Raw genomic sequence first — 25,585 nt, forward strand, 5'->3', positions numbered from 1 at the left:
TACTGATAAGCAGGCTGAATTAGCCATGCTGTCTGGGATGTCCTCCTGGTGGCCCGAGGCAGGAACTCTCTCCAAAGATACAGAGCTGTGCTCTGTGCGCCTGCACAGCTGTTCCTGCGCAGTTATCGAGTTGCTCAGTTCTTGTTCTTCCTGAGCAGCTCACGGACGTGGACATCTCTCTTTTGTGCTTTTCTCTCTTTTTTTTAAATTTTTTTTCTCTTCATCCTACACCTCAGTGTACCCCAAAAAGCACTTTTAAGTGCTACCCGTGATTTCCAAAACCCCCCAGGCTTCAAGTACTGCCAGTATGGTAAAGTTATGTCCGTCACTGCTACCTGTGCCTCCGGAGGTCCTGACATACTCAAAGTTTATAGAAAAGGTGGGTTCCCTATTAAAAATAGAGACAAAAAAGCTACCCGTTCCAAGAGCGGAGGTACATACTATTCTCAAGATCTTTGATACCCGTCCGACTGACAGTTCTACTATCTCATGTGGTACTGGACGACCTATTGGTCAATTCCTGGGAATCTCCTGCTCAGGGCCTCCCATTTCTCGGAAAATAGATCTAAAATACAGAATGCGAAAATCTGCACATTACGGATTGGTAGAGCTGCCTCACATCAGTAGTGGTCGATCCACCATGAAGAACGTTTTGTACTCCAGTATTCCACCAAGGAGAGATGATAAATATCTGGACAACTTTGGTAAGAAGGTTTTCCAGGTGGCAATGCTAAACACGGGAATTCAACAACACCAATTTTATGTCACCCAATACTCGTATGACTGCCTACAGGTCGGGCCTGAAAACAAACTACAGGCTACAGAACCAGACCATAGCCAACTTGGCGGAAGGCTTACGCTGTCTCCTTCCTACAGTGTATGAAGCCTTCGATACATCAGCCAGGATGTCAGCACTGGCTATAGCAGCCTGCAGGATCGCTTGCCTTCGAGCAAGTGCCATCCGAGAAGATGTACATGAAAAACTGGCTGATCTCCCTTGCAAGGGAGATAATCTGGGGACAGGTTACGAGAGACTGTGTCCCAGTTGAAGGAACAAAGTGGCGGTCTCTTCTTTTATGACACAGATCAATATTCCTCAAAGAGATTCCACCCGACCTATAGGAAATCTTACTACCAGTGACGTCAGTATAGAAAGTACAACCCCTACAGGGTACCCCCATACCAAACTCCAAGATAGCAGCCACAACAAGCACAAACAAGGGAACTGGCGAGAGCCCAGCAGCCACAAAAACAGCAGGGTAATCACCAAAAGCCTCAGAATTTTTGAAAGGTTTCAACTACAGCCTTTGTTGGCTATAGAGGGTAGGATATCCTTCTTTTACCAGACCTGGTCCTCCACCACCTTGGACCTTTGGATTCTCATTGTGGTACAAAACGGGTATCAGCCGAACTTCTGAGTAACCCTACAACTCCCCGTCTTAATCCACATTTGCAAAACCGAAAGGGCTATGTTCTTCTTGTCCAGGAGGTTGTTGCTCCTCAACAGCATGCGATCCAACTATTACCTCGGGGTCAACATAATCAGGGATTTTATTCCCAATACTTCCTCATCCCAAAAGGGGGGACACACCTTTGAGCCATTGTGGACCTTTGAACCCTCAACAAATTTATTTGGAAGGAGAAGTTCAAAATGACATCTCTCGAAACCATTCTACCACTCCTACAACCCAACGACTGGATGTGCTCTTTAGATCTCAGGGATGCATACGCCCATATCTCCATGTGTTCATCTTCTTGGCGGTACCTTTGTTTTCAGGTGAACCACAATCACTACCAATACAAGGTGCTTCCGTTTCACCTATTATCAGCGCCCTGAGTGTTCACAAAATGCCTAGCTGTAGCTGTGGCTCACCTACGCAAGAAAGGGATCAAGATATTCCCCTATCTGTATGACTGACTTTTAGTCTCCTCAGACTCCAAAACGCTCCAATCACACCTAAGACAGACTATAACTTGCTTAGAAAATTTGGGATTCATAATCAACTATGACACATCCAACCAAGTCCCTACCCAAGTCCTTTAGTTCATTGGAGTGGTAATAAACACCAAGCTCTGCAAGGCTTTCCTTCCAATGGAAAGAATCCAAACCTTTCGCAAGCTGGCTCGCACCTTGAAAAATCAGTCACAGTCTTCAACACTTCAGGTACTTACTATTCTGGGTCATATGGCAGCTGCCATATATGTCGTACTGCACACCCGACTTCATACGCGCTGCCTACAGTGGGGACTCGAGGTGCAGTGGTCTCAGCACGACCACCAGATGTTGTGATGACTCGGTCAATGATCTCAGACATAAACTGGTGGCTATCCCTTCGAGTTCTAGAAACAGGGGCACCATTTCGAACCCTGGAGCACCAGAATGCTATGACAACAGATGCATCCACAACAGGATGGGGAGCACTCGTGCTATATTTCAAAACACAGGGGATCCTGGTCTCCACAGGAAAGGAACCTCCAGATCAATCTGTTAGAGCTCAGGGATATGAGAAATGCAGTCCACACCTTCTCTCATCTCCTTATAGGAAAGAGGGTAATGATTTATATGGACAACAAAGTAGCCGTGTTTTATATAAACAAGGAAGGAGGATCCATTTCCAGGATACTTTGCAAGGAAGTGGTGCTGATCGTGGAAGGGGCAATAAGCCACTCCATCCAATTGCAAGCGACATATCTCCCATATATCAGAAACATGGAGGCCGATAGACTCAGCAGAAGTTTTCACCCTCACGAGTGGGCGTTGAACCAAGAGGTGGCGAACATTCTGTTCCAGAGGTGGGGAACACCCTGCATGGAACTCTTCGCAACAGAAGCTAACACAAAACTGTCAGAATTTTGTTCTCTCTACCAGAGCATGTGCAGGATCACCCAAGATGGAAGGAAAACCAGTTCTGCACATACCTGCTGATTCCCCCTGATAGAGCGAATGATCCAAAATTGCATCACAGACATATCAGATCTCGTCCTCATTGCACCTGCATGGCTCAGACAACTGTGGTACACTTACCTCGTACAACTATCGATTCAACTACCAATTCCCTTGGGAAACAGGGAAGACTCCTTCATCCTCTACACTCCTCTCAGCATCTGACAGCTTAGAGATTGAAAGGATGGTCTTAAGTCACCTCCTCTCTGCTGACATCGAAGATATCCTAATATCTGCTAGGAAACCATCTACAAGAAAGAATTATGCTGGAAAATGGCTCAGGTATTCAAAATGGTATGTAACGGTATCAATAAACCCGCTCACAAGTTCCCCAGAGCAAATACTGTACTTAAATATCTACATGCATTATATTCCTCTGGCCTAGCGATTGTCTTCCATTAGAGTGCATCTCAGTGATATAGCAGCATATCATCACTCCTCACATGGAAAATCAATCTCGATGCACCTGCTGGTTTCTCGTTTGATGCGGGGTGCTATTAGACTCCGACCCCAGCTTAACAAACCGATGATTCCGTGGGATATAAACCTGGTGTTGAAAAAATTGATGCATCGACCGTTCGAGCCAATGCACTCTGCCGCCATGAAATATCTGACATGGAAGGTTTTGTTCCTGGTGGCTATCACTTCAGCACGATGAGTGAGCAAGCTTCAGGCATTAGTTCACTATCCTCCTTATTTGCAGTTCTACCATGAGAAAGTCACCTTATGGACCCACCCGTCCTTTCTCCCCAAGGTGATCTCAGCCTTTCACTTAAATCAAATGATCACCTTACCAACTTTCTTCCCAGAGCCACATGCGACGGACAGAGAGAGGATTCTTCATACCTTGGGCTGCAAAAGGGCCCAATACATGCAGAGAACTCAATCCCCAAAACTACATTCGCAACTCTTTGGTAAGCCTGGCGCATTTGAAAGAGACAATCTCTAAAAGGATGTTAGTGAACTGGTTATTCCAATGCATTCGTTTCTGCTATTCAGCTCATCGGGATCAACTTCCAGATGGTGTAAGAGCGCATTAGCTCAGAGCCACAGCGGCCTTTATAGCTCATCTTCAAGACGTACCAATTCTGGACATATGCAAAGCAGCCTATGTGTCTGCATACATTCACAGCCCATTATTGCCTTCAACAACAGTTTAAGATCAGATGCAGCTATGGATGAGGCAATATTGCGTTATGCTACTCATACATAGAGCTGTCCACCAAAGAGAATGGGCTTTCTCACACAACACCTGTTAACCCATGACAGCAAGGGTCACCTCCACAGACATTACAGTTAGAGGTGTACTCTAGACATTTAGCTGGGGACTCCCAGACAGCATGGCTAATTCAGCCTTCTTATTGATGGGGGAAAAAAGCAAGTTTGCTTACTGTAAATGGTGTTTTCCGTAGATAGCAGGATTAATAAGCCATCCAATCCCACCCTCCTCCCTGGACATCTTTTCACTCACTTTACCTCTGGCTATATTTCTTCTTTGTTCGCTGCTCGTATATGCTTTCCTATCAACTGAGGAACTTGGTAATTGTGCGGGAACAGGCGCTCAGGTCTATCTTTGGAGAGAGTTCCTGCCTTGGGCCGCCAGGAGGATGTCCTGGATAGCATGGCTAATTCATCCTGCGATCTACGGAAAACACCGTTTTGCAGTATGCAAACTTGTTTTTATGTGATGACACATTGTATACCGTCTGGGCTTGCCTTGGTTAGCAGTATAGTAATAATGACAATTTCCGTGAGCTAGCAAACTGATTAGTTTTAGTGATGCGGTGCACAAATGTAGGGATGGGAAAGAGAGTGAAATTACAGAGCAGGAGTTCGGGAAGGGCTGTAGTGAGAACTGGAGAAGCATGAAGGTTTTAGTAGTAGTCCCTTTTGATAAACATTGACGGAGCTCTGATTTTTATTTTTTGGCTAAGATCAAACCTAAGGTTAGAGTTATGAGCTGAGGATGGTCTTTTGGTTGAGCTGGAGACCCTGTATAACCTGCTACCTGACTCTACTGGGAACATGAAACTGTTTTAGACCTTAGCCAAACATGGGGAATTAACCTTCTTTAAAAAAAAAAAAAAAATCCTCATTTGGACAATCTAATATTCTGTGACCCTGCTTTGGAGGGTGAAGAGGAGGGAGATTCTCCTACCACACTGTCTCTGGAAAGTTGTTTTGCTTATGAATCAAAGGAACCTTAAAACTCCAACTTGCTTTATTAACATGGTTCCATATACTTTCATTTGGAATACATTTTGAAATAAGTGTGCAAGCAGGATTGACATGGAGCACAGGGAACTCCATTCAGCAGCCTGTTTTGTATCATTAAAAATATTTGTGAGGTTGGATTTTCCTAAATAAATGTACCGGGGCATAAATCGGCAGTAAAAAAAAAAACAAACCAAAAAAAAAAAAACACTTTATTGCAAATCACTTAACTCAAGTTCTAGCATCTAGACATAAAATCCTGGGGTAGCAGCATATTATATTTAGGGCTTCCAATTTTAGGTGTTTACAAATTGTAAATTTAAAGCTGAATTTTATGTTTAATCTGTTTATTGAACAGTAAAGCTCATTACCGTGCCTGAATACAGGTTCCTGAGCACCCAGGTCATATTCAAAAAGGAACAGCAAAGAGTATGCATGCAGATTCGTACCCATCCACCCCAAAATTGTGAACAAGTCGTAAATATGACAACCGGCTATAGACTAATAGGTGTTCAAGATCATACTCCGAGCATGAGAATGTAAATAGTCAATATATGGTAGCCCAATGTCCTCCTGTTTCCGTTTTTGTTGTGGGAAGGCTTCTTTTTCCAATCATCAATTCCCTTAGCATTAATTGATGTATGGTATTCCTCCAGAACACGATAGGTGGATCAGTTTCTTCTCTCCAGTAATGAAGAATAGCAGATCTAGCCAGTACGAAAACTTTGGAAATCCACCGCTTTTAAAGGTGAATTTTAAAAGCCAGCGACGCATGCATTCAATCTGGGGGTGCGCGAATGAGTCGGGCTCACGTGCGCTGAGCAGACTTTAAAAGCTGCTGAGACACGCGTGTATCTCTCGCAGCGTGCACGTCTTAAAAAGTTTTCAAAAAGGGTGTGGGAGTGGTCTGGGCGGCGCTGAGCATTTCAGGGCGTGCAACCTGAGATGTGCACGTAAATACTTATGTGTCCTGGTGCACACCGCGGTCCTCTGCTACTTAATTTTACTTCTGCTATAGATACTGTGTAAGTAAAAATTTCAAGAAAACTAGGCAGATCTGCGGGGTTTTAAGGGTCGGGGCTTAACTGGGATATGGGGGGGGGGGGGGGGGAGTGAAGGCTACCAAGCCAGAGGAGATTGGAGGACCTCTCTTAACTGGGCGAACTAGGGATGAACTGGTAAAACTGGAAATGGTGTTGACACATGCCCGATTTTACATGGTATAAGTGGGATTTGCGCGCATATGTGCGTGCCCACGTAAAATTTAGCCCATAAGTGCGCGTGGCGAGGCTATTTTATAACATGCGCATGTATGTTATAAAATAGCCGCATACCTGGGCACGGGCCGATTATGTGTTAAATATGCGCAGCCTTGGCTTGGAAGTTAGTGTCCCCGATGTTTATTTTCCGACTAATTATAGAGGCTCTTTAGGGGTACCAAAAATCGGTGTTTTGAGGTTCAATCAAATCCATACATTTCTGCAGCTGAAGAGGCGTTAGCATGGAAAAGGCACAAAAACGAAGCGAGGATCCAGGGTAGGCAAAGAAGGGGTGAGAGAATACTAGGGGAAGTGGTGGTTTTCTGGAGTTTATCTAATACTTTTTTTTTTTTTATTAACCTTGGGGTGTTTTATCAGTATTTATCAGTTTAAAACATAAAATCAGAAGGCCTAATTATAGTGCAGCTAAAATTAAAATCCTTACCTAAGAAGGATAAAATTGCCAGGTTTATTAGGGACAAAATATATCCATAGCTAGAGGTTTTCTTGTTGAGTACATATTTAATTGGTAGCTTGCTGCATATTTATATAAGATGATGGATTGTCTATTAATTTGACCTAGATTGTCAGTATCTGGAAAGCAATGTCTGCAGATAGCCTAACTGAATCACTGTAGGATAGACCCAGTAAATACTTTGACTCTTTTTATGCATAATTGAATTGACTATCCAACCTGATTGACCATAATTTTTGCTTTGTTGAAATGCTTCCCAGAGGAGCTGGAGCACTGTTCTTTTTAAAAAGGATATGGGCCAAGAATCTTCTGCCCTTTCCCTGATAGTGCTGTAGCCTCCTGCTAGTCCCATGCTTACTGATATACCTAGCAGTGGGATAGAAGAGAAACCACTGGTGGAATGAGTAAGAACAGCAAGTTGCAATAAAATACAAGTTTGAAAAGTGCATGCTACAAGCATTGGGGTGGGTTTTCAAAAGGTTACGCGCGCCGGGTCTATTTTAAAAAGGCCTGGCGACGTGCGTAAAGCCCCGGGACGAGTGCAAATCCTGAGGCTTTACTAAAGGTGCGGGGGCGGGGCCAGAGGCATCTGACACAGCCGCTGTGTTGAAGGATCACGTGCCGGCAGACTGCTGATGCATGCAAGCGCCTGCCCAGAGGCAGGCGCAAACGTAAGGTAACAATTTTGGGGGAGGGGTTAGAGTAGGGCCGGGGAGGGAAAGGTTAGGGGAAGGGATGGGAAGGTTAGGTTAGGGGGGAGGGAACGGGGGAAGGCAGCGCTGCTCGGCGCGCGCAAAGGTGCACAATTGTGCACCCCTTTGCGCATGCCGACCCCTGATTTTATAACTTGTGCGTGCAAGTTATAAAATTGGGTGTACATGTTTGCATGCCAGGTAGTGGGCGCACTCCTTTTAAAATCTACCCCATTGTGTTTTACTTCACTTACCTGTCTGGCCACTGCTCTAGAAGCTCAGTGATGTTGAGAAATTTGAAGAAGCAATGGCACCAAAACTCCTACTGTTTTCCGCCTCTCTGAAGACAGCAGGGAGAGTGGTGTCGCTATTTGGCAGCAGCCAGCAGTGGTGGGAGCAACGGCAGGGACTCCCACTGCCGTTTGTACTCCAGTCCTGACTTTTCTGACGGGTGTGCATGGTTGTGCATTTCTACACATGCATGAATATGGATGGGCAAATGGAGAGATGCATCCTCCTCAATAGGTGCTCTTGCTACAGCAAAATGTGCCTAATAAAATATATTTTATAATGCAGGCTGCTTGCTTGGTTTCCCCTTCATATTTACAACTTGCAGAAGCCTCTGTATTGTATAAGCTAGCAGGAGAGGAGTATCCTGCTAGAATTTGCTATTCCCCCTTAATCTTAGCACTGCATATACAGGGATGTATTACTGCTTAGCCAACTTTTGGTTGACTACCCTGAATTTAAAAAAATTCTGTTCATTAAAGAGAGAAAACTGTAAACAAAATCCATAGTGTGTTTTGACCTTGATGTTCATATGCTTTCTTTTATAGATATACCTTTGAGAACAGGACTACCCCCACCATTTAAAAAATATCTTTTCGGTATGTTTTTTTGCTATCTCCATTCTTTGTTGCTAGCATATGGTTCTGTGTTGCTGCCAAACTCCCAAGACTTTATTCAGAAAAAACACTGCCCCAGAAGAGCTCAATTAACATTGACTTGGTAATTTAATAATTTGAATGTGCCCTGATTTGGATATCTTATCACAGAAATGATAATTGTTGAAATTTAATAATTCATGGATTTTTATTTATTGTGGTTTTTTTTATTATGGTTTTTGTAATTGTTAAATTTTTATTTTTTGATTTATATCTTTGTACACCATTTTGATTAAACTTTGTTTGTAAAGGCGGTATAGAAACATTTTTAAATAAATAAATGTAATTCCCTGAAAATTTCCCAGATCTCACCTTGGATGAGAAAATCTCTTCCTGAAATAAAATCTTGAAGGAAGCCTATGATTCTGTGGTCTCTCCAATTTTTCATTCCCATAGGACAAAGGGAGATTTGCCTGATTTCATTCAGGATTAAGATTATTTAAATGCCAGATGCAGCAAACTAAACGTACATGGCAAAGATTCAGAACTTTCAGTTCCTAGGCTCTGTTATGAGCAGCACTTAAATTCTATCTTTTCAATATCAAAGAGGCTAAGAGAATATTTTAATAAATTAAGAAACTTACTGCGCTGAGAATGGGCCGCACCTCCTATTTAAGTTGATGTCCGGTATGCTAATTCTCCATCAGCCATACCCTCCGTTTGCCCTTACAGCTGAGGGCTTTGCTATTGCTTTTCAAGGCAAAATTCAGCTTACGCAATCTTATTTCCAGTCAGCGCCAACTTCTGTTTCTTTGACCTCTTGTTCTTACTCCGCCAGCAGCTGATACTAAGGTCACAACTTGTCTCGCTTTAACACCGCCTGATGATGAGAATAATGTCACAACTAGTAAATTTGAAAGTGGCTAGCCTTCAGCTCATTTTAAAGCAAATGACGCTCTCTTCTGCCTCTTAAATATTTCAAGAGTCCTGACTTGAGCCTGCTTTAGTATTTGGCTGATGGCACTAACTAATTTAGATGGAAACTTTAAAACCAGTGCACGGGCGCTCATGCGTGTGCACATGAGCTAGAATTTTGTATAGTCTGCGCAGATGTATGCGCGTCTTGTAAAACGCACCCCAACGCGCATACGTGTGCTCCTAATTTTAAGCATTATACAAGTGTATTCACACGTTTTTTATGCGTGCAAGTGAGGTCATTTTTTTTAACTTGCTCGCGTGCAGAATACAATCAGTTTTACAAATTAGTCCGCCAGTTTGCCCAGTCAATTTTTAGGTCATCAAACCCCCCCCCCCCCAGTTATTCAGCCTGCATGCCCCACACTTTACCCAGACCCTTCATCCAGTCAGTAATTTTATTTATTTTAAATCTTTTCTATATCGTCGTTAAGATGGGTACTGTCACAACGGTTTACAATAAGGCACATAAAATTAATGATACTAAAATCTGTCCGTTTACACAGGTGCCATAAGGTTCGGTAACATAGGGGGTCATTTTTCAAAATGCGGTAAGGCGTTTTCGCATGCGTTAAGGGCTTATCGCGTGCGAAAATGTGTTTACCGCATGCGATCGCACCATATCAGAGGATTTGGAGAGAGAGGGAGAGAGAGAGAGAGAGAGGCCATAATAGCATGTCCCGTAGATAGGTATTTGTATCCCTAGGATAGGCCCACCTAGAAACTCGAGGTGGGGATTAGGTAAGAGTGTAGGGGGTTAGGGGCCGCTTTCACATTCTACATGAGACGTACGAACAGAACAGTGGTCTCTTGTGAAGATTTGCTGGCCTTTGGAGTGCAGAAACTCACTCAAAGATGAGATTTGGGCAAGGGTCTCTCAACCTTGCTTGATACGGGATCCGAAACAAACAAACCCATGGTATAATGAAAAGATAAAGGAAGTCAAGAGAAATATAAGGAAAAAAGAAAAAGAATGGAGAAAAAATAAAACAACCGAAAATCTAACTATCGGTAAATACAGAAAACACCTAGCATACTATAAACAAGTAATCCTCAATACAAAGAAGCAGTTCTATAGCTCTAAAATAGAGAAATACGCAAACAACCCAAGAACATTATTTACCATAGTAAGAAATCTCACTAATGACAAATCTGAAGCTCCACAAAACCTTCCAGGAAAGAGATGCAATGAAATAACTACGTTTTTCAATGACAAAATTAAGAACCTAAAAACAAAAATTCCAAATATAACGAAACAAGAAATTAAAATGAAAAAAAGAGATGTTATGCAATGGTCGACATTCAATGGAGGTATCGGAACTGGAAATTGAATCTATACTAAAAAAACTAAATCCCGCCCCACGTGCATATGACACAATAACAACCATAGACAAAAAAAAAGTAGCCAACATTATTTTTTGGTTGTTATTGAGTGTGATTGGGCTCTGTGTGATCTCCATATTTTTTCGCTCTAAATGTAGGAATTCTGTCTTCTCTATATTAATTACGAACTCCATTTGATTTAGTAGATGTTTGATGATATCTAGATACATGTTAGCTATGTTTAATGTTTTCTCAATTGTGCCGTCAATGGGTAATATTAATTGAATGTCGTCAGTGTATATATAGTGTGTGATGCCCAGACCAGCTAGTAGGTGGCAATACAAACTTTGTTACAGATTTGTAAAATAAATTTTTAAATAGCCCTGCTATACTGTTTTACACAGGTCAAGGTTTACTTTTCTTTCACCCTTCCTTTAATTTCTTTTAAATCCAAGCTGCTCACTTTCCAGGGCTCATGCAAATTAATATCTGCCACTGAGGAAGCATCTGTTTGGCTAAGGGGGGGGGGGGGGGGGGGGGGTCACGGTAAGACAAGGGAGCCCCATTCAGAACCCTTTGCAGGGCAGAGGAGACTTCAGCCCGAGGTCTGGACTGTTTGTAGTGTAATCCATTTCTTTCAGTCTCTCAGGGCACGCTGGTTAATTTACAGGGCTGTGAAATTAGATATCTGTCCCTATACTGAAACAGAGGTTAACAACATCTAAAGTGATAACTTTTTTTTTTTTTTTATTGGGTTAACTCAATTCATTTCTTGGCTAGCTGTTGGGAGCTTTTATAATTCCTCCTTCAGATCCCAAACAAGATGGAATGTGTTGAATAACTGTCTTAAAGTCAATGTTTGAACCCTTGAAGAGGGTAAAATGTAGGTCTCCTATTAGTTCAATGTCTAATGTAGTCATCTTGCTCCCTTCCCACTGAAGAATATAACACTTGTATTTACTTTTTTTGTTTCTTTTTAATATAGATACATTGAAAATTATCCACCAAGCCCATGGTTCTAAGGTACGTGAGTGCAGCAAATCCTGTTCATTATAACGTATAAAGAATATTCAGTTCAGTACAGGCCCATCACCCTCTCCTGACTCTATGCTTTCCATCTTGCTGCCCCCTCATATGCCTGGATCAAAAGAACATGAGAAATTACCATGCTGGGTCAGACCAAGGGTCCATCAAGCCCAGCATCCTGTTTCCATCAGAGGCCAAACCAGGCTCCAAGTACCTGGCAAGTACCCAAACACTAATAACCTCTTCCTGAACATAACCAGATCAGTCCAGAAAAGTGGGTTTTGTATCCCTACCAGCAGGTGGAGTCAGAGAACAATTAGAACTTTGGGCACTGCTACATAACGAGTGCCACCTGCAGTCACTCAGGGTTACTTAGTATTTTTTTAGGGATTTCTTTTTCCTCTATCTCAGCTGCGCTTCCTGAGGTGTTAGGCACCTTCGTGGGCCATCCCTCACTGGAAGCAGGGCATCCAAGGGGTTGGACACCCCTGTCTGTGTTTCGCCCGCAAGTTCTTGGGAGTGGAAGGCCAGGGGCTTCTGGTTACTTCGCACCAAAGCTGCTATAGCTGCTCCTTTTCCTTCTGCCTTTGTTGCCATTTCATAAAGTTAAAAAAAAAAAAAAAGGGGGGGAGCTGAGCCGGCGGACATCTTTTCTGAGGTAAGGTGTCGGTGCAGAGAGAGGCTGTAGATAGCAGCCATTTCAAAAAAGGAGCAGCGTGTTCCCTCTTAGCCCGGGGCTCAGGGTGATTTCTAGAGGAGGGGAGGGTAAGTTGGGCTTTCAGCCCGTGTATTTTTCAGCGCATTTCCCCAGACAAGGGGATTCCTCCTGAGTGCCACAGGACCCGGGAGCGGGTGCAGACACTGCGGCAGACTCTGGGACAGGTCCGGGAGTATATCCAGATCTGACTCCTGATCCGGGGGACGTGGATCTTGATGATGACGACCTCCCTCCAGCGGAGGGTGATGATCCCAGCGTGGTCCGCCTTTTCAAGCGTGAAGAGCTCTGTCCTCTCATTCCACAGGTCTTGGATGTCCTGGGGCTTAAAATTTCTCTATGAGGAGTCAGACAGTGAGGGAGTTAATCCTGTTCTCAATGGTATCTGAGGTCCGACAACTTCTTTTCCGCTATCTAAAAAGGTCCGCAAACTAGTCTCCCGGGAATGGGATACTCCTGATGCGGGACTGAAGGTGGGCAGGGCTATGGCAAAGCTTTACCCTATGTCCTCGGATGTTTTGGATTTTCTGAAGATTCCAAAGGTAGATGCAGCAGTTTCGGCGGTCACTAAAAAGACCACTAACCCAGTAGCTGGGACCGCGGCACTGAAACATATGCAAGACCGCAAACTTGAGATCCAGCTAAAGCGAGTTTAAGTAGCTGCCTTAAGTCTTTGGGCGACAGTTTGTGCTAGCCTTATGCAGAGGGCGTGTCTGTGTTGGGTTCAAGATTCCACCTCCTCCTCCATTTCCAGTGGCAGCGGAGCGCTTCAGGCCGCTCAATTAGAGGTGGGCATCGCTTATGTGGTGGATGTGCTGTATGACCTCATGCGGACGCAGCTCGGAGTATGGTATCAGTGGTGGCGGTGTGTCGCCTCCAATGGCTGTGGAATTGGGCAGCGTATTTGTCCTCAAAGTCTCAGCTTTGTAACCTCCCTTTTAAAGACAAGCTTCTGTTCGGGGATGACCTTGATAAGCTGGTAAAGCTACTCGGAGAGTCCATGGGCCATACGTTGCTGGAAGATAGGAGGTCTTCCAAGAAGGTTTTTCCGCCTCGGGCTAGTTTTCGGGACTCTCGCCGGTATCGAACCACCAGGTATTCCGCGCCTTCTGCTTCCAAACAGACGCCAGCAGTCCTTTCATGGTGGTCGCCGCTCCGGCAGAGACTCTGGAAACCTCAGTGCCGGAAACAGTAAATCCTCCCAATGAAGCCACTGGCACCCATTCCGTCGTAGAAGCTGTTGGAGGCAGATTATCCAGCTTTTACACGGAATGGGGAAGAATCACTTCGGATCACTAGGTCCTGGAAGTGATCAGAGACTGCTACGCTCAAGAGTTCTCGTGACCAGTTCAGGAGGTATTTGTGGAGTCCCGCATGGCATTCCTCAGCAAGCAAGAGGCAGTGCGGGCCACTCTGCAGCGCCTTCTCGAGCTCAAGGCTATTGTCCCCATTCCGGAGGCTCCTCAGGGCCATGGCCGGTACTCGGTTTACTTTGTGGTTCCCAAAAAAGAGGGCACCTTTCGCCCCATTCTTGCTCTGCAGAAGGTAAACTGTTGCTTCAGATCCCTCATTTTCGAATGGAGACCTGAGGACGGTAATGGCTGTGGTCCGAAAAGGAGAGTTTCTGGCATCCCTGGACCTCACGGAGGCGTATCTACACATACCAATCCGGTTGAGCCATCGGAGGTTTCTGCGCTTCAAGGTCATGGGACAGCACTACCAGTTTCGGGCCCTTCCATTTGGCCTAGCCACAGCTCCTTGAACTTTCACCAAGGTGTGATGGTGGTGGTAGCTGCCTTCCTTGTGAAGGAAGGGATTTTAGTCCATCCTTACCTGGGCGACTGATTCGCGCAAAGTCTCGGGAGGACTGCTAGAGGTCTGTTCGTTTGGTGATGCTCACCTTGCAGGTGCTTGGTTGGGTCGTCCATGTTCAGAAGAGTCATTTGCAACCCACCCAAGATCTTGTTTACTTGGGAGTGCAAGGAGTTTCTGATGGTGGACTGAGTAACAAAGTTGCAAAGCCAGGTCCAAGCCCTGCTTCGGAGGAAGAATCCCACCATCTGGTATCACCTACAAGTTCTGGGATCCATAGCTTCCACCTTGGACTTAGTGCCATGGGCATTCGCTCACTTACGACCATTACAGTGTGTACTTTTGTCACGATGGAATCCGGTGTTGGAACAGTTCCACGTGCCAATGTGTCTTCTGCCAGAATACAGAGCCAGTCTGTCGTTGTGGCTATCGCATGACAATCTGGAGCGGGGGGTGGACTTGGACCCTCCGCATTGGCTAATAATATCCACAGATACCAGTCTTTCTGGTTGGGGTGCAGTGTATGCAGATAGATCAGCCCAAGAGCTATGGTCGCCGACGGAGCAATCTTGGTCCATCAATCGTCTCGAGACAAGAGCTGTTCGACTTGCCCTACAAGCATTCCGACCCTAGATTCAGGGCAAAATGGTTTGTGTTCTCCGACAATGCGATGACGGTGGCTTACATCAACCGTCAACGAGGGACAAGAAGTCCCGTGGTGGCTCTCGAGGCTTGACTCCTGTTTGCCTGGGCGGAGCGTCATCTCAAGGGAATTGCAGCTTCTCATGTCGCCGGAGTGGAGAACATGCAGGCGGACTTCCTCAGCAGACAGCAACTCAATCCAGGAGAGTGGGAACTGTCCTCCGAAGCGTGGAACCTAATTTGCGCCAGATGGGGCATGCCACAAGGGGCTCGACGCTCTGGTGTGTCTGTGGCCCATGGGGACTCTGTTTTATGCCTTCCCGCCGTGGCCACTCATCGGGCGTCTTCTCCATCGAATAGAACTCCATCCAGGCAGGGTGGTACTGGTAGCACCAGAGTGGCTAGACGCCCATGGTTCGCGGATTTGGTTCGCATGGCTCTAGAAGGTCCATTGCAGCTTGCTCATCTGCCGCATCTTCTTCGGCAGGGACCCATATTTTCGGATCGAGAGGATCACTTCTTTCTCGTGGCTTGGCTTTTGAGAGGCGACACTTACGCTTGAAGGGTTATTCTGAGCAGGTCATTTCCTCCCTTCTTCAGGCTCGATGCCCGGCCATTTCTATGGCTTATGTTAGATTCTGGAAGCTTTTTGAGTCATGGTGTCATGAGCGGGCATGCGATCCGTTGTCTGTGGGTGTGTCTCAGGTGCTGGACTTTCTGCAACAGGGGCTCGCTAAGGGATTAGTGTTCAATTCACTTAGGGTACAGGTAGCGGCTTTGGGTGCTTTATGGTTCAGAGTTAATGGCCGTTCGCTTGCACTTCACCCGGATATCTCCTGATTTCTCAAAGGGGTTAAACATTTGCGTCCTCCCGTCCGTTCTATTTGTCCGGATTGGAGTTTGAACCTGGTACTTCGTGTGCAATGTGGACCCCCTTTTGAGCCTATCCGCAGAGCTTCTCTGAAGGATATGACCCTAAAAACGGTGTTTTTTTTGGTGGCCAATTGTTCGGCTCGTTGCATTTCGGAATCCAGGCGCTGTCATGTCGGGATCCTTTTCTTCAAATTTACGATGATAGGGGATCACTTCGTACGGTCCCGTCCTTTGTCCCGAAGGTCGTTTAAGCCTTTCATGTCAACAAGACGGTCGAACTTCCAGGTTTTCCACAGTGGTCTCAGGAGTCCTCTTAGGGTACAGACCTTCATCTTTTGGACGTGCGCTGCATTCTTTTACATTACCTGGAGGTTACTAATGCCTTCCGACATTCCGATCACTTATTCATCCTCTTTGGGGACCCTAAGCAGGGTGACAAAGCATCTAAGCCAACCATATCACGTTGGGTTAAGGAAGCCATTGCTTTGGCATACATTGCCCGAGGTAGTCAAGTTCCTTTGGGTCTCAGAGCTCATTCCACCAGAGCCCAGGCTACGTCCTGGGCAGAGTGTCAATTACTGTCGCCTCAGGACATCTGTAGGGCAGCTATGTGGTCCTCTTTACACACTTTCACTAAGCATTACCGACTGGACGATAAGGCTTCTGATGCATCGTCCTTTGGTGAGAGTGTTCTGTGTGCAAGTCTTTCGGGTTCCCGCCCAGTGTAGGGTGGCTTGGGTACATCCCACTTTTCTGGACTGGTTTTTACCTTCTCATTTTCGTTCCTGTAATATCACAGATCAGTCCAGAGGACCATCACTTTCTTCAGATACCAAAAGACTGTCTTGGTCAGAACCTGCTTAAGTTTTTTATTGTTGAAGCTCCTTTTTTTGCAGACATGATTCATGGAGCAGTTTTTAGCAGTTGTTCGGTCTGGTTTTTGCCAGCAGCGAAGTGGTAGTCCGGAAATTTGGTTGGGGCTTGGGTACAGGTCAATACTGAGTGACTGCAGGTGGCACTCTCGTTATGTAGCAGTGCCCAAAGTTCTAATTGTTCTCTGACTCTACCTGCTGGTAGGGATACACAACCCACTTTTCTGTACTGATCTGTGGTACTACAGGAATGAAAATTAGCAGGTAAGAACCAATTTTCATTTATATGGAAGAGACTTCCTGAGCTGCTGTGTCATGCCCTCTGTCTATCCAGCCTACAATCCCACCTATTTGAGGCTGCTTTTATTAAACCCTGGCTCTTCTGATCCAAGCCTTATTGATTATAGTCATGTTTTCTATAAACCTCTTATATGCATGCCTAGATTGTAAGCTCCATGTAGCAGGGTCTCTCTCTTGTGTATCTGTATGGTACTGTATATGCCTATTAGCTCTATTGAAATTAGAGGCAGCAGCACCAAGCTGATAGGTCAGAACATAAGAATTTTCCATAATAGATCAGATCAAGGGTCCATCAAGTCCAGCATCCTGTTTCCAACAGTGGCCAATCCAGGATACAGAAGAACATTGGGCCCTGATCCTCTATACAAATGTCTCTTTCACGAACTTTCTGCTGTTAAAATCCCTTATTGTTTTTTCATAGTTGACAGGCATCAGGGAATCTGTGGACGGGCCCTGAGATTGCAGCATGCTAGGGCTGTCCCAGTTGTAAAAAAGTGATCAGAAATGCATTTTCTTATTTCCTCCGAAGCTGAATAGACTCTAGTATTGGACATGATTTAGCGCTCATGATTCTTACTGCATTCAAACAGATGTGGCAAAGAGCTTTTTTTTTTTTAATTCTCTCACGCTCCATCAATGCATTTCTTTTTATATTAGTGCCCTGAAAGTTGTCCTAGACTGTGAAAGTGCTAAAAAAAAACCAACCCTCAATTTAAAAAATGTAATAAATGTTATCTTACTTCTGCCCATGTTTAACTGTTTCCAGACCAATGAGCTGGTGGTGAGTTTGGAAGATGATGAGAGGCTCATCCTGAAAGATGAATCAACTCTGAAAGCAGCGGGAGTAGGTAAGGGGGCGATTGTCTCTTTGACTTGTGCGTGTCATTCTGCTGATGACCTGGGGATGATGTTTGGATAGGCTACCGACGAGTAAATGTTATTCCTGCCGTTCTTGATGGTAGTGGATAATTAGTGGGAGGAGGGGGAACAGGGCGGCATGTCCTGTTCGTTTGGTGCTTTGAATGCAAATTGTGGTTTGCAGGCGTGCGTGGAATACTGCCGGACATAATTTAAAGTGATTGACAGGAAGGTTATTAGTATCACACGTACTTTAACCTACCTGTGACGTGTTTTGTTTAGTAATTGTAAGTAGTGCATCTAACGTGGAAGATGTAAAGGACTGAGTTTGTCTTAGTATGCAGCAGAGGTTTTGATGATTTATACAAAACCGCTCCAGACAGCACTGGGGAGCTATAGTCACTAACTGGAAGATGAAGCTAAGTGCCAAATTTTATTCCTGGGTTGATGTCTTTCACTTTTTAATGCGGTGACAGTGGGTATTTGGGCCGGAGATCTGCAGCAAATTACAGCTTGAATACTCGTTGCCTGTAATGATCACCACTTGATGTCACTGTGGCTCCTCTAGAACTCATCTGAGAAAGAGAAGCTGGCAATGAAGTAGCTACATCTTATTGCAATTGGTTAATTTTGTTTATACGTCTCAGAAGCAGATAATAGGATTGCTAAGTGTCACCAAGTACTTGCACCCCACAAAAAACAGGCAAAGGTTAGTATTGCCAAAGCAACTTTTTTATTCCTTATACTTCCTTAATTTCCCCTCTGATACCTTCCTCCTTAGGTCCAATAAAGGAGCAGCCTGCTCCAGTAAAATCCACAAAACCCTATAAGTAATACAACAGCTGTCAGAGATGAGGAATCCCTGGCCTGCCCATTTGCCCCCACCTGCAGTGTCGCCGTAGATCTCATTTGATCTCCAGTTTTTTCCTTTCCTTGCCCTTACCGCAACGGCTTTTGGATCTGTCCCATGCTGCAGTATTGTCCCTGTTTTGGGTTAGTCACCTCGGCTGGTAGATAACTCAGGCCATTCTCAGCTTTGCTTAAGTCAGTGCATCAGCCTAGCAGGAGCAAAATCTGCATAGCTTAACTTGCTACCTCTCATTGTAGAATGTTAAAATACAGAGCTAAATCACCCTTAAGAGGCAAAAATAACATTACAAGAAAGCGTATGTAGCATAGCATGCCACTGAAAGCGTTCTGCTGTGGTAGACTATACCAGTTTCAAAGGTTTGGATGGATTGGTACATCTCTCCTATTTCAGAGCCTACTTTCATCTAAACTAATCGCCAGAGTTTTATATGACAAGATCTCGTAGTCCAAATCTAATCTATATTTTTTTTTTAAACTTTCAGTAGATACAATATAAAGGCAGTTTTCATTTGTACACCACTATGGCACCTGTTCCTGGAATTAGCAAACCACGTTGTAAATAAGCTGCAGCTGTCCGGCTTTGGGGTTGCCTAGGTCAGAGGTAGGATGTTAGGTGAGATGGATCTCTTTAGGACTGATCCAAAATTTGGCTGGATATGCTGTGGGTATTTTTTTCCTGACAGCACAATGCAAAGAAGGATCGCAGTCTTCAGTCTGTACTCTTTAGAATATGGGACATGCTGCCACGCACACTGATGAAAGGCTGATGTCGCAAGGCCTGCTGTATACGGAAAGTTGCAGTAAAGTAGCGTGGCTGTAAGCATGATCACATCATGGTAGCGGAGAAATACTGGGATAATGACCCTGACAGAATTGCCGAGAATGAAGGGGTTTTGATCACACGGGATATTCAATTTCTAATCCATAAAACGCTCAATGCTAGAAAACCGGACCTAGCAGTAAAGCAGCAAAACACAAGAATGGCATTAGTGATAGAAGTGCCAGTACCAAGCGACTATTTTAAACTATAGAAGGAGAGAGAGAAGATCCATCAAATACCAAGAGATGCAGTCAAAGACCTAAAAAAGTGGCAGAAAGATACAGAAATAGCTTCAATAGCCTTGGGTGCCACTGTTCTGATTAAAAAGAATTTCCAAGCGCACCTTATGTCGTCATTACATATTATATCTGGGAATAAAAACGGGTTTCTGCTATTGTCTCCCCCACCCCTAACGAGAGCAGTAATACATTTACAGTAACTGTCTTATGGGAGACCCAGATTCAATTCCTGGTTTCTGTTCCTAGGGCCAGCCGTCGCTGGGAATGCTGCAGTGGCAAAATTGGCAGCCCCTGGAAGGGAATGCTAAGGCATTGCTGGAAAGAGACCTGTGTGCTAGTATTTACATAGAAACGTAGTACATGATGGCAGAAAAAAAAGACATCTGACCCATCCAGCCTGCACAATTGTTCTGTCCATACTGCTAGGGCTATGTCCCAGCTGCCAGCCACAGTATATGCCCACCTGCAAGATTTCTCCTTATCCAGGGCAGTCTTTTGGGGTGTTTTTTTTTCTTCCTTCCTTATTCTCCACTATCTTGGGTAGCAAACTTAGTCGTCCCCCCAGTATGCACCTTTCCATGGCTAACCACAAGGCTCTATAATAATCTAAATAGCCAGCAATACTAATGTGACTGTTGCCTAAGCATCCGGTCGCCTCCTGTCCCCCACATGGCCTGCTAGACAGACCGGACTACATGAGCACCTGCATCTCTGGTCGGACTTCACTTGTACTGGCATTAGAGGGGAAGCGAAGGAGTAAAAATGGGGACAACTCCTGGCTAGTGGCAGATGAAGGCTCACGATCATATAAACTGAGTTGAGCTGGAAGCCCGAGAGAGCAGAAGGAAGCTGTCAGGCTCTTGTACAACAAATTATAAACAAATTGAAAAAAAAAAAATCCTCGGGAAATTTCTGAAAATATAAAAGACCAGAAGTGAAGGAGCCCACAAGCCACTTATGTTCTTTAGAGACGTGCAGTAACAAAATGGAAATACAGGATTTATAATCCTTTTCACACAAAATACTTCATTAGGAATATTATATTGAGGCATTGTGTATACAGAGCAGCCCAGTCATAGTAACATAGTTATGATGGCAGATAAAGACCAAATGGGCTATGCAGGCTGCCCAGCAAGTTGCTTATGGTAGTTACAGCTGCTCCATGCAGGTTACCCCCATGCAGAAATGTTATACCTAATATTAACATAGGTTATCCCCTTTCTTCATGTCCAACCTCAAGCCTTTAGGGATCTGCAGTGTTTTATCCCATGCCCTTTAGAATTCATTTACTATTCTCATCTTCATCACCTCTCCTGGGCGGGCCTGCCAGGCAGCCACCACCCTCTCTGTGAAGAAATATTTCCTGTTGTTGGTTCTGGGTCATCACTTCTGGTGTTTCATATCATGACCTCTAGTTGTACAGTCTCTTTCCAACAGAAAAGATTTGATGTTTGTGCATCACTAATAGCGTTCAGGTATCTGAAGTCTGTATCCTATCTCCCCTGCACCTCCTCCAGAGTATACATATTTAGATCCTTCAGCCTCTTCTCATAGGTCTTCCAAAACAGATGTCATTTTGGTCACCTTCCTCTGGACAGCTTCCATTATATCTCTGTCCTTTTTGAGTTACTGAACACAGTATTCCAAGTGAGGCCTCACCAAGAGACCTGTACAAGAACATTATCACCTCCTTTTTCCTGCTGGTTATTCCTTGGTCCGTGCAGCCCAGCATCCTTCTGGCTTTAGCTACCACCTTGATAGGTGGTAGCTTGAAAGGCTTTGCTGCCTTTAGATTGCCAAACACAATCACTCTAAGGTCCCTCTCCTAGTCCAGGAACATTACCTATTATATACAGATCTTTTGGATTACTGCATGCCAGATGCATGACTGCATTTCTTAGCATTTAACCCCAGCTGCCAAATCTTCAATCATTGTTCAAGCTTTCTTAAATCACTTTTCATTCTCTCTTATCCTTCAAGTGTGTCTACTCTGTTTCAGTATCATCCACAAAAAGAAAAACTTTTCCTTCTAACCCCTCCTCAAAGTTGCTCACAAAGATATTGAACAGAACTGATCCCAAAACTGATCTTAGGCACTCCACTTAACACAGTTCTCTCTTCAGAGCAGGTTCCATTTATCATTGCAGGTGGTCTCCTGTCAGTCAAGCAGTTGGTAATCCTCTCCACCAACCTGGCACCCACTCCTGTGTTCTGAGTGAACTAATTCTGTAACTACTTCTTATTGTGCCACGGTTGAATGGCTCTCTCTGCCTTACACCTTCAGTTATCAGGTGAAAAGACTGCCCATTGAGCCTTGCAGGGCCTGAGCTGCTTCTCGTGCTGCACATTGGCTAATATCTGCATATTTAGCAAGCCCTGACCTGAATTAAGGTGATAACTGAATCACAGCCAGAAGCAGTGTTTTAAGACTCAACCATTAACAACCTCAACCTCATCCACTACTTACGTAAAACAGCAAATCTGTTGCACCAACATAAACTAAGCCTAAACCCAAAAAAGACAGATGCTATGGATTGGCAAACCAGCCCTTAAAAGTTGGTCCAGGGTCTTATTGCATTTTATTTTAACGCAGTGCATTATGAAACACGTTTGCTGGCTGTGGAAGATTTTTTTTAGGCTCAGCTTTGAAGAGGGAGAGAGGCTGATTGAAGGGGGGGAGGGTCTGCCCCCAGGCGTGGATAAGGCTCCACATGGGCCAGGGCATGTGTCAAGAGAGAGTTTGCAGAACACCAGACTTCAAATGGAGTAAGGCACTCACCTTCGAGAAGTAAGCAGGAGCATTCTTGCACTTATAGAAAGAGATTTGCTCTTTTGAAAATGGAGTTCATTGACCTGTCAAGTCTTTTCTAATTGCACTAATTCTTCATTATTATGTAACTTACTAATTGTCAGTTTCTACAGAGATATGATATGCATTTTTTTAAATTTATGCATGTATATAGCACTCTATATATATCAAGGTGCTGTACAGTAAATTACATACAATTACAGGAAAGGTTTTCTTCCATTTTGTGTGTGTAGGAAAAATACTTAAATATAGGGTCCTTAAGAGTCTAGGCAGCAACCTGAGACAAAGGGAGATAGTGAAAAGCTGGATTTGAACCCTGATCTTCTGATTCACAACCTATTACTCTAACCACTAGGTTGTTCAGTATTCATTGCAAAAAAAAAAAACCAAACCTGTTTCATTTGGTGAAGGTGCTGAAAGTCACTTTTTTTTAAAAATATGTACGAGAGCATCAACTTCATGTTTAGTTTTTCTAAGAAGCAAACATGGAAGTTCTTTGGCTTGCCTCCTTAAATTAATTCCATGTTTAAATAATGTTGAGGACTACCCGTCAGCTTGGGCTCGGCGCTGAATTAATCATGCCGCTGGCACCTTAGTTTAGAAAAGGAAGTCCTTGACCTGTGAAGTTGAGAGAAGTGTTCAGTGCTCTGAAGCTCTGTGGGTCCTCTAGCTCTTCCACGTCCCCCTGTGAATAATTAGAAGCATTTGAAGCTATTGCTGTGGAAGCTAATTTGTGCCTCTCATTTTGCATATTCTTGAAGTCTCATGCATTAAACATGAGCAGAGCAAAAAAATTAACTTCTTCAGACACAGGTTTTGATCGGTCAATGGAGAGAATGTAAAGTGATCTGTGAAATATTCTACTGATCCTCTAAGTATTAAATTATTATACCTTCAGGCTCATTTCAAGGGGGGGGGGGGGATTTTATCTTCTATGACTGATTTGTGTAGGATTGTGAAGAGTAAGAGCTGCTTTTTTTTTTCTGAAATCTGCAGGAGTTCTGGTGAGAATTCATACACATTCGAAGTTCCTTCCTAGCATCTTTTCCTAAGCCACATGTTCATAAGAATGAAGCAGCTCTCTCTACTTTATATGGAGCAGACTCTAGCCCTTATAAACAGGGCTTCCAAAACCTATCCGGAGACTCCACAGAAAGTTGAATTTTCAAGAAATCCACAATGAATATGCCTGCATATACTGGGTCTGTAATGTATGCAAACTAATCTCATGCATATTCATTGTGGTTATCCTGAAAAACTGACTAGCTGTAAGTTCAACAGGATAGGTTTGGAAGCACCTGCCTTAGAAAATCAACCCTTTTTTTTTCTTTCTTTTTTGCCCCAATTGACCTGATAATATGATGGAACACAATTTTCAATTTGGACAGCAGAATACATTTCCTATTCTTACTCGCTGTTAGGATTGAGCTTAGAAGGGCATGTCAAGGCCCATCATGATGGGCCCTTCGACTGGCCCCCAATGTCAGGGTCATGATGACATTGGTTGCCAGTCGAGGGCCTACCTCCTTTGAGGAGATTTGCAAAGCTGTTACATGGAGTTCTGACCACTCACGCATGTCACGTTACGGGCTGGACACAGTCTCCCATTGGGATGGTAGATTTAGACTGTCCGACCTCTAAGTTAGTTATGTTATGTTATATTATCCAAGTTGTTCACTCCCTTGTTCATTGTAAGACATATGTTGTCATTGTTTTCTACTTGTTATAATGTAAACCGGAGTGATAAGTAATTCTGTTACCTGAACTTCGGTATAAAAAAAGTTATTTATAAATAAATAAGTTCTTTTTGAGAAGGAGAGCCCATCTTTCTACCTGCACTGGCCCATTTTTAAGGTGTCATGTTATCTTTCTGTTTGTCAATATTCTTAAAAAAAAAAAAAATATGGAAAAAGGGTCTCCCCAACAAAAACATGTTTCTTGCCTGTTGGGGACTGTTGTGTTCTCCTCGCAGGCCTTAGCCGAGGGTGTTACTTATGTGATGTGGTGGACCTGCTTATCCTTGGAGAAAATAAAGCTGCTGACCTATAACGGGTGTTCTTTGAAGACAACAGTTCACCAGTTGCCCAGTCCTACCCCTTCTGTGAGCTTGAATAGATTGGGAACTGAAAGCAACTGATGGGCTGCATCCTGTACAGATGCCATAAAGACCTGTAGTCTTTAACAGAAAGCTCTGAAAGTGTTAGCCTGCTCGGCACCACCTGTGGTTATGTGACCACTTGTGGTGTTAGTGAACGACTGCCTTTACAGATCGCCTGTAACAGGTCAACAGTTTGCTTTCTCCCTGAGCCAAAGCTGAAACGTTGATGTGGAAAACGTGTGCTCAGCCATTTTGTTCTCTTGTTTTTTCTTTTAGCAAATGAAACAGAGTTAGCCTTCTTCTGCATGGAAGACTACAGAACCTACAAAGCCAATCCGGTTTCATCATGGTGATCTATGGGATGCTCTTGTGGCTGGACTGTGAGATGGTGCAGTCAGACTGGTCTGGATGGTGAAGCAGGATATAAAAGGAGAAGATAGCTCTGCGGATACCGTTGACTGCAGAACTCTTTTTAATCTTGAGCTTCCATGTTCAGGTGGAAAGAAATTTGATGCGCGCACATTCTTTTCTTTTTGTGTACATATTTTTCCCTCACATTGCCTAATTCCGCTATTGAAAATAAACTCTGACCCTTAACAAGTATTGCTGTTGATTGCATTTGAGTGGATAAAGCTAGAGAAGTGTTCAGCAATTACATACAAAGAGTGCACTGTGTGTTCCAAAATCCTGGTGGTAGGTTGGTTTTTTTTTCTGTTTTATGGAAATTTTAAACTTTTCATCTGTTCTTTGAATGAAATTCAGAAAATTGGTGCCTTTTACTTTTAATCCAATGGGCATTCCATCTCACTTTATATTCTGCCTCCGTCCTGTTTTGAGAGACGTAGAGCACTCTTTGAATAGCATGAGGCTTTTTGTAGTCCCGCT

General features: G+C 44.1%; 1 protein-coding gene across 5 annotated transcripts in view; it reads left to right on the forward strand.

Moving 5' to 3' along the window:
• LOC115093502 (UPF0538 protein C2orf76 homolog) overlaps positions 1-25,303 on the forward strand; it is a 28,755-nt gene extending 3,452 nt beyond the window's left edge. For 4 of the 5 annotated variants that reach the window (XM_029605328.1, XM_029605330.1, XM_029605329.1 and 1 more), the window contains exons 3-6: positions 8,421-8,471; positions 11,752-11,789; positions 17,773-17,854; positions 24,977-25,303. In XM_029605328.1, the coding sequence (XP_029461188.1) occupies positions 8,421-8,471; positions 11,752-11,789; positions 17,773-17,854; positions 24,977-25,053 (248 nt within the window). In that variant the 3' untranslated portion in view covers positions 25,054-25,303. The remainder of the gene's footprint in view (positions 1-8,420; positions 8,472-11,751; positions 11,790-17,772; positions 17,855-24,976) is intronic. The other variant, XM_029605332.1, reaches the window with a different exon arrangement.
• Positions 25,304-25,585: the final 282 nt, after the last annotated feature.

The sequence above is a fragment of the Rhinatrema bivittatum genome, chromosome 6 (genome assembly GCF_901001135.1).
Source record: "Rhinatrema bivittatum chromosome 6, aRhiBiv1.1, whole genome shotgun sequence".
NCBI classification, from domain to species: domain Eukaryota; kingdom Metazoa; phylum Chordata; class Amphibia; order Gymnophiona; family Rhinatrematidae; genus Rhinatrema; species Rhinatrema bivittatum.